The 9,417-nt window shown below is 34.7% G+C and overlaps 1 protein-coding gene across 1 annotated transcript; it reads left to right on the forward strand.

The window, feature by feature from the left end:
* The first annotated feature begins 896 nt into the window (after window positions 1-896).
* On the forward strand, window positions 897-9,417 carry LOC114376633 (bifunctional purine biosynthesis protein PurH-like). Its single transcript, XM_028334835.1, has 12 exons — window positions 897-1,040; window positions 1,207-1,306; window positions 2,170-2,245; window positions 2,430-2,526; window positions 3,447-3,549; window positions 3,678-3,811; window positions 4,076-4,253; window positions 4,569-4,723; window positions 7,162-7,371; window positions 7,751-8,098; window positions 8,184-8,310; window positions 8,961-9,417. Exons 1-12 carry the CDS (start codon window positions 897-899, stop codon window positions 9,110-9,112), a joined length of 1,824 nt encoding a protein of 607 aa, XP_028190636.1. The 3' UTR covers window positions 9,113-9,417.

Genomic DNA, 9,417 nt, shown 5'->3' on the forward strand with positions numbered 1-9,417 from the left:
AACTAGAAGATTAAAAAGTGATCATAGTGTTTGAAATTTATATTATGTATTTATTATTGTGTAATTTTGTTAATTTTTAATTTTTTGTTAACCTAAAATTAATGTAATGTGCTTTTTATTAAATTTAATTTTTCGAAAAAATTAATTAAACTTTAAGAATATATCAATTTTTTTGGTACATTTATGATTTAAAAGAAGAAAATTACAAATTAATTATATTTGAAAGCAAAATATTAAAATATAAATTTAGAAACATGTAAATTAAAATGTAAGACCCAAATAAAATAATCTATTGAAGTAAAAAGTTACTAAAAGTTTTATAAACTAAGGTGACATTTGAGAAAAAAAAAAGACTAAAGATTTTTTTGGAGGAAATTTGTCATTTAACAGTTGTTTATTATTAAACCAATGAATGTTCAAGCTAGTCTTATAGCAACTTTAGACTCTTTAATTATGGTTATAATTAGTCTTTTTTTTTTCTAACAAAAATAAATAATGCGTTTAAATGGTGATCCTTTTCATTAATTAATTGCATAGTGGCTTCAAAATCCAAACAGTACACCTCCTTACAAAAAACATTACAACCAGTTGCTTTAAAGAAATCTGGACGTTTCATTTTTTAATTTTTAAATTGGACAGATACGATTCATTATTTGGCTTTTTCGAAACTTGCATTGGGTGTGAAAGAAGTTCCACTTTCGCACCCATAGTCTTCATCTTGCAAAACAAAATCTCAGCCCTTTATTTTAAAAATAATTTATTTATCCAATGGTTTATAATTGCTTTCCCATAGTGCTGTGAAGTCTCGCACTAGTTATAGTCTCCTAAGTCAAAAGCGTTAGCAAAACATAAAATAACTCATTCGTTGTGTCACACTAACACTCATCACTCGGAGGATGTTTGTGTTGGGTGTTTCTTCCTCCTCCTTCGCCGCCGCCGCCGCCGCTGCAACCACCACCACCTCCACTCACCACCTTCTCTGTGGAACCCTTCACTCTGCTTCTTTCCTCTCAACTACCCATCCCTTTCCCACAACTTCGGTATTCTTCTTCTTCTTCGTCTTCTTCGTCTTCTTCTTCTTCTTCTTTTCACTCTCTTGTTTTAGTGTTATGTTACTGTTATTTTTATTATTATTTATATCCTTTTATATCTGATTTTGATTTTGTTGCTGCTCAATGTTATTGATTTTCAAATGGGTATGCTCAGTTGCGGTCATCTTCACTGCACTTCAGGTGTGTTCCCATCAGAGCCATGGCTGAGATTGATACTATATCAGTGTCAAAATCTGCTTCTTCTTCTGCTCCAGGTTCTTTTCTTTTGTGTTTTATTTAGGGGTTTTGTTAGATTGCTTTTTTTATCCGAAAGGGTAATAACAAGTTTTTTTTTTTTTTTTTTTTTCATTTTTACCATCAGCATATCTGTGGCCTCAAATGGGGTGGATTAAATTAATGTCTTTGTTATTCTAATCTCAAAGGGTGGCTATATTTCTCTATAAATGTTTTTTTTTTCTTTTTTTCTGGCTTGACCTTTTGTCATTAACCCCCCTCTGATTTCTGCATAGTTTTAGCATTTTGCCCCTCTCCTTTCGAATATAAGTTGTTCATTATTCCCTGCAGTTGTATAAGGAAATAATTGATTCTGTGTGGCTCTTGTTCTAAGACTCTCTTTGCTATAGTGCGTATAGGCTATATGCACTTCAACTTATTAAAGCCAGATTGCTTGATTGTTGTACTTAGTGCCATTATTTCTCTATTGACTGGCTCAAAGAAGTTATTCAGTTCTTTACCTGTTAATTTTCTCCCTTTTGCTATTGTTTTGACCCAAGTGATAAGACAGAAGGATGTGAATTCCCAATTCCGTTAATCTCTCATAATCATACAACCTCTATATGACTGATATGCAACTAAGTATTTTATTTAATATACCAATGAACAAAACTATGTTTGCGTTTGGTGTTTAGAGTTGATTGGTAATGCATTAGCGAGAATTTGTTTTTCAAGTTTTGTTTGTCTATTCAAATTTGAATGGCCAGAGCTATGCTAAAAAGTCTTCCAATATGGAATATTGACGTGTCAGATATTGCCATGCTCTACCTTTGATGATGTTTTCTATGTTTTAGAATGTAAGAGTAACTGTTTCTGGTATATTGTGTTCTTTGCTGTGAAACAGGCAGCAAGCAAGCCTTGATATCATTGTCAGACAAGAAGGGTCTTGCATTTGTTGGGAATGGGCTCCAGGAATTAGGGTAAGTTATTACAATTAATGAGTGCCTTTTTTTAACATGTTAGAATACTGTTGTTTTCATATTCATGCTTTATTTTAAGAAAAATAAAAATTGTTCATACTTGTTTTTATGATGTGGTTTATGACATTTCAAGCAGCTTCAGTTGCTATAGTCAATTAATGGCAGTAACTCTATTAAATTGTAGATACTCTATTGTTTCAACTGGAGGAACAGCTTCTGCATTAGAGAGTGCTGGAGTAGCTGTTACTAAAGTTGAACAGCTTACTAAGTTCCCTGAAATGGTATGTGTTTGTAGCTTGAGTTCTCCTTCCAAAATCTCATGAACAATTCTTGGGTTGGAATATCTGATGATTTGCCTATGAATTATTATGGGTTTGAGCCCTATTTGGGTAAACTTTCCCATAAGAACTTTTAGAGTGTTGGGTAGAGTGGGTCCCACACCTTCTTCACTCTTCTTTAATTCAAATATTTCTCTTCTATTTCCATCTTCTCAACCAAACACACTCTTACGAAAAGAAAATAAGAAGGTAAAATGAATTATATTTCTCCCATGAGTTAAAATCAACTTATGCACTTTAACTTTTATAGAAGCTCTCTCATCTAACTTCTCCAAAAGCTAATGTGCATAAGTTAATTTTAACTCATTGGAGAAACTTCATCAATTTTACCTTATTTTCATCTCCTAAAAGTGTTTATGGAGAAGTTTATTTAAACAGGGCCTTAATCATGTTTTAATGTTGGATTATAAGACTTGGTTTTCTATTGATATTTTCCAGCTGAACTAGCTGTTATAGTGTTTCTTTTGTCATAACTTTAATGGTTTCCATTTGAATATTGGTAACCACATTTGTACTTAAAGTCCAGAAGTTTTTGTCTGTATTAACATCATGATTTCTCATCTCTTGGTTGCTTATATATTGAACTTTAAGCAAACATTTCCAATATGGAATATTGGGGTGTCAAAGTTGCAAACTTTAGAGATTAGATTGATGGCTAATCTGGTTGCTTTGATAATCTTTTGACATCCTCAGCACTGAATGAATATATTTTAAATTTAGGGGCAGTATGTTGTGCATCTTGAGGTCAAACCTTGGTGCAAATCCAGACTTGCTGACTTTGTGGCAAAATGTCCGTTAATTCCTTTGAAGTTTGCTTAAACTTGTACAAGCTTATAACAAGAATATTTTGGCCTTTTTCACAGCTTGATGGTCGCGTCAAAACTTTGCACCCTAACATACATGGGGGTATCCTGGCTCGAAGGGACCAAAAACATCATATCGAAGCCCTCAGTACTCATGGGATTGGTAAGTTATGTTATTAGCTGTTATTACAAGTACGTTGTGCTAGAAATTTGTTGTGTTACATTAGAGTTGTGATCATTCAGTTTGTGAGATTGTATTTTTTTGTTTTTGCTTAAAGTTTTCCTTTTCAGGTACTTTTGATGTTGTGGTGGTGAACCTGTACCCATTTTACGATAAAGTCACATCAGCTGGGGGCATTGAATTTGAGGATGGAATTGAAAATGTTGACATTGGTGGTCCAGCCATGATTAGAGCTGCTGCAAAGGTGGTTTATTTAACTGAAAATGGCACTTACCAAACTTTGAATAAATTTGAAATGATGACAAAAACTCCCCATCCCCCCCCCCCCCCCCCCCCAATCAACATTAAAACTCAAAAGTTTGTAAAATGGCTCAAAAAATAATCTGTTGGCCAAATACCACCAAGTGACTAAACTACTGTGGAAAGTAACAGGACCTTTGTTCCTGAAATTTTAAAGTTTTCCATTGGAATATCTCAACTATAAGGTGATAAATTCTTATTTGAGCAGAACCACAAGGATGTTTTGATAGTGGTTGATACAGAAGACTACCCTGCCCTTCTGGAATTTCTTAAAGGAAACCAGGATGATATAAAGTTCAGGCTAAAGCTTGCATGGAAAGCTTTTCAACATGTTGCTTCCTATGACTCAGCAGTATCTGAGTGGTTGTGGAAACAGAGTGTGGGAGGTACTTCTGTTTCTAGTTTGTGAGGATTATTAATTCACACTCATTGTGAGATGGAAATGTCAATTACTGGAAAATGCAAATAATTTATAAATATAATCCTAGAATGGTAAAGCTCAATCTACAGCCAGCAGATTAATTGGTGTACTAATTTTCATATATTTTCTAGTTTTGAAGTTTTTGAAATCAGTGAACAAAATTGAAATCATATATTTAATTCTAAAATAACTGGCAGAATGTGTTTAGTTTAAATATCTCAAGTGATATTATTAATTTTGATGCGCTCCATTCATTGACTTATTTTCATTTTGATGACAGATAAATTCCCTCCTAGCTTGACAGTGCCCCTCTCTCTCAAAAGTCCTCTCCGTTATGGTGAAAATCCTCATCAAAAAGCTGCATTCTATGTTGACAAAAGCCTTTCTGAAGTTAATGCTGGTGGAATTGCTACAGCCATCCAACACCATGGAAAGGTGGGAATCACCTACTAATTACTTGTCTAAATGATCTATAACCACTGGTGTATATATATATACACATATATATAGGAGGGATCCACTTGCTCCAAGAGTAAGTTTGAAGAGTTACTCCTTACCTTGTCAATTCTTATATTTAAAGTCTAATGGTATAGATTAATTTAAGACACTGTTTAACGTGACTCATTTTTCTCCCTTCCTCATTGTTTCATGTTCATATTGAATGCCTTTGGCGGAAAGGGGAAAAAAATAGGGAACCACATTTCTCTTTGCCCTTTCGTTTCCCCATTGGTTACCCTAACTCTGAACACACGTTCAGATAATTTTTCTTTAACTTGCAATTTCCACCTTTTTTGTTGCACCCACTGGTCACACACCTCACCCTTGCTTATTTCTGGTTGTGTGATCAGTTGGCTTCTATAGCCTGATTACACGAGCATCTTTCACTCAAAAGACCAAATGACAGTATTTTTTGGGTTTTATGGTTTTCATTCACTATTTGCTTATATAGAATTTATCACTTTGCCTCTGTTCTCTCTAAGATTCCATGGTATTGCACCTCATCTCTAGTGTAGAATCCATATCTGGATGTTATTTGTAGGACTTTAGAGATCCAACTTGACAACCAGGTTTTTGTATTGGATGGAAAGCCCATACTTCTGTTCTAAATCAGTGATGTAACATCTTAAAGCAAGTTCCTGCAAGCTTTTGTAATTCATTGAGAATCTGTCTGGCACTGTGATTCGATTCATGCAAGCTCAAAAATTTACAGAATTAGTTAGAATACATATAGGAACAGAAGAATTCGAAATTCGTTTTTGTGTATTAGTTTGATCCTGAATTTTCCTTGCTTGAATTGTTGTTGGCTGTGATAGGTACCATGTGCTACCATTTTAATGTTTTTATGCAATAATTGAGAATTTGGCCAAATGAGAATGAGAAAATGAATGAAATTAGGAACTATCATCAGTATCATGCACAATTCTTTCTGCTTTGAGATTGTTTGACCTGTAATTTGAGTTTTGTTTTTATCTGAAACTTGATTGATGAGAGGTGTTCCTTGTTTGTATGAAAAATAAAGCCTTTGAACTGACTGAACCTTTGTAATTTGTTGCATTTACTTGAGATAAGTTCTGTCTTTGCATACTTTTGACTGAGATGCAAGCTGAGTTAATATGAAAATAATCTTGTTGCATTGGTTTAAAGTTTAAATTGAACTCACAGTTCAACTCATCAGAATTGAATGCAAATATAGAAACTAGACTTGAGAATTAGGAAACTGAATTAATATGTGCCTTTTAGTTTCACTAAGTTATTCTTAAATCAAATTCAAACTAGAGTTACATGTACATATATTTCTCCCTGCATCTTGCTTAGAATTAGTTCATTTTGGCTTTCAATTGACCAATTCCATGGTTAAATCTTATTAATTTGAATAACTTGTGTTTGTAACTAGTGATTTTGATCTTGCTATGAATATACTCGTGATTTAGAGACTGAAATTGTAACTTACTGAAATTGGAGCCAGTTGACTTGGTTCAAAATCAAAATGATAGCTTGGTGTGATTTGTTAATAAATGCACGAATCTTCTGTATGATATCTTAATGCATAAAGCCTCTTAAGATATCCAATTAAAGATGAAGGTATGCATAGTACTAGTCTGTTTCACATATTGCTTGGCACTAGAAATTGTAAGTCCTGTTATGGTTTTGGTCATTATGCTTCACTTAGTTTTTAAACCCAAAATCAGAATGCATTTTCAATACTAAAATTAGTCTAGTGTCTTTACAACTCGTGCTTCTATTGCTGGTGTTTTTCTTCTTTCTTTCTGCAAAAGGAAAGGGAACATGGTGTTTTATTTTCATTCCACTTCTTTGATCATGCCGAATAAGCCTTCAAGCCAATGGCAGCAATGTGATGGCTTTGCTGTGGAGGTTACAGAGGCAACTCGACATGTGTGGTTGAACGAAGACTGCATAATTTGGTGCTACAGTTCTTAATCTGATGGTGTTTCACGGTCGCTGGTCTAGGGTGTTTCTAGATTCTTGATCTGATGGCTTTTGGAGGCTGGTGCTCAATGAATTCCTTTTCTTTTTTGTGTGATGTGCCTACCTCTGATGGAAACCTGAAATAACGAGGAAAAGGAAAAACAATGTCACAGGCCTCATGATACAGTATCTTAAATTAATCTGTACTGTTGGACTTAAAATAATTTAAATGAATGAATGGACAAGATAAGGAGTAATTCTTTAGACTTACTCTTGGAGTAAGTGGATCCCTCCTCACACACACGCACATGTGTATGTGTGTGTTGTTAAACATGATTATATTATGTTTGGGGATAAGAGCCTTTAACTGAAAAATTGTACAATTTCTTTTAGTCTTTGATGTAAGTTAATGTCCCTTATATTACATCCTTAACATTGTCATGCAGGAGATGTCATATAATAACTACTTGGATGCTGATGCTGCTTGGAACTGTGTATGCGAGTTTAGGAAACCCACGTGTGTAGTAGTAAAGCATACTAATCCATGTGGGGTAGCATCACGTGATGATATTCTTGAAGCCTACAGACTAGCTGTTAAAGCTGATCCCGTGAGTGCATTTGGTGGAATTGTAGCTTTCAATGTGGAAATTGATGAGGTAAATGCTCTATTTGAATTTTAGTCTGTTAGGAATCTGAAATATCTTTGAGTATGTATCTAAGGAACTTGTGCAATCGAACAAGCAATTTGATTTGGGCATACAAATGTCAAAATAGTCAACTCCACCTAGTTGGATAATGCTTGATTGTTACTGTTGTTTTTGCATTGTTGTCTAAATTCAAATATATATTTTCCTCTTTTCAAGTGATGCAGGGTGACCTAGTCCATGGTTTTTCACATGTTAAGCCAGGACTAGGGTCTTGTTTCACATTGTCTTTTTTATGTAGATAGGGGCACTTTCCCTACTTACTTTATAAGATCCCATCTTGGCAGTGAGGAGGAAGAGTGATATAAAATTAATGCTTTTTAATATTTAGGCACTTGCTAAAGAAATTCGAGAATTTAGAAGCCCCACAGATGGGGAGACAAGGATGTTTTATGAAATAGTGGTTGCGCCCAGCTATACAGAGAAGGGACTTGAGATTCTCTGTGGAAAGTCTAAGACTCTAAGGATTCTTGAAGCGAAAAAGAATGAAGCTGGAAAGCTTTCACTCAGACAAGTTGGTGGAGGATGGTTAGCTCAGGATTCAGATGACTTAACCCCACAGGACATCAAGTTCAACGTAGTCTCTGAGAAGGCTCCACAGGATGATGAGCTTTGTGATGCAGAGTTCGCATGGTTGTGTGTGAAGCATGTCAAAAGCAATGCTATTGTGATAGCTAAGGTTGTCATCTCTCATATGAATCTTTTCTATGCCTCGATGAAAAAGGTTTAAAAATCTGATCTCCCTTTTTAATAATTTTTTGCAGAACAATTGCATGTTAGGTATGGGAAGTGGGCAACCAAACCGTGTCGAGAGTTTGAGAATTGCAATAAGGAAAGCTGGAGATGATGTTAAAGGAGCAGCCTTGGTCAGTGATGCCTTCTTCCCATTTGGTAAGTGTTAATGTCATACAAAATATATACAACACAGAAATTCGTTGTGTTATAAAGAAGACATTTAGTGGGGATGGATAATTTATTCTTTTTGATGAATACATTCTGCAAAGGCAATTGCTGAAACATTGTTAGTCACCAATACTAAATTCTACACCGCGAGAAATAAGGGGCGAATATGGCCATGAGGGAGAAAGCAATGAAAGAATGTTCACTAGTGGGCCAAATAGACTAGCAGATCCTTAGCATAACCAAATAGACAGCTGGTGGTGTGTAAATGGAGAGATTTCTAGCAGGTAGAAAGCAGAATGTTTATATAGGGAGGGTGTAGTGTCCCCTGAGAAAGCTGTGGAGAGGGGAAGTTTTCAGGGTAAAGATGGTGGCCTTTGGCCAGGGTGGAGATTGTTTATTGCAGTCCCTTAATATCTTTCTTTCTTTTCATCTTTATGTTACTGAATGTGTGCTAGTTGATTTTTCCTGTTGTAAGGAAATAGACATTTTCAGTTCTTATCAAACTATAAGGAAATAATATGATAAATTGTTAAACAATCTATAATGGAAGCAAATTAGAAAGATATTAGATAAAGAGATAGATTGCCTTTTGTTTTTGTTTATTTTTTTAACAAGGATGTAACTTAATTTATGAACAGCATGGAAAGATGCTGTGGAAGAAGCATGTGAGAGCGGAATCGGTGTTATTGCAGAACCAGGTGGGAGTATCAGAGACCAGGATGCCATAGACTGTTGTAACAAGTATGGTGTTTCACTACTCTTTACCAATGTGAGGCACTTTAGGCACTAACCTAGTTTTTTGCTTCGGAATAACTTCCTGCTTCCATTATCCAAGCGGTGTTACTGAAACTTGTGCTTCCAATAGGTAGCACTGAAACCTGTTTTTGAAATCAAGTGACTGTATGAGTAAGATTGTACTATCCAATTTATATAGAAAAATAAAAATTGATGTTCTGCTACTTTCTAATGTCTTATGTACATTAGAATAATGTGATGGAGTAATCTTTTGCAATGAACAGAATCAAATTAGACATTTTTGCTGTAACTATTCAATTATGCTCAGTTGGAAGAAAAAAAACATGTAAGGATTTTGAA

This window comes from Glycine soja, chromosome 11 (genome assembly GCF_004193775.1).
Source record: "Glycine soja cultivar W05 chromosome 11, ASM419377v2, whole genome shotgun sequence".
In the NCBI taxonomy this organism is placed as follows: domain Eukaryota; kingdom Viridiplantae; phylum Streptophyta; class Magnoliopsida; order Fabales; family Fabaceae; genus Glycine; species Glycine soja.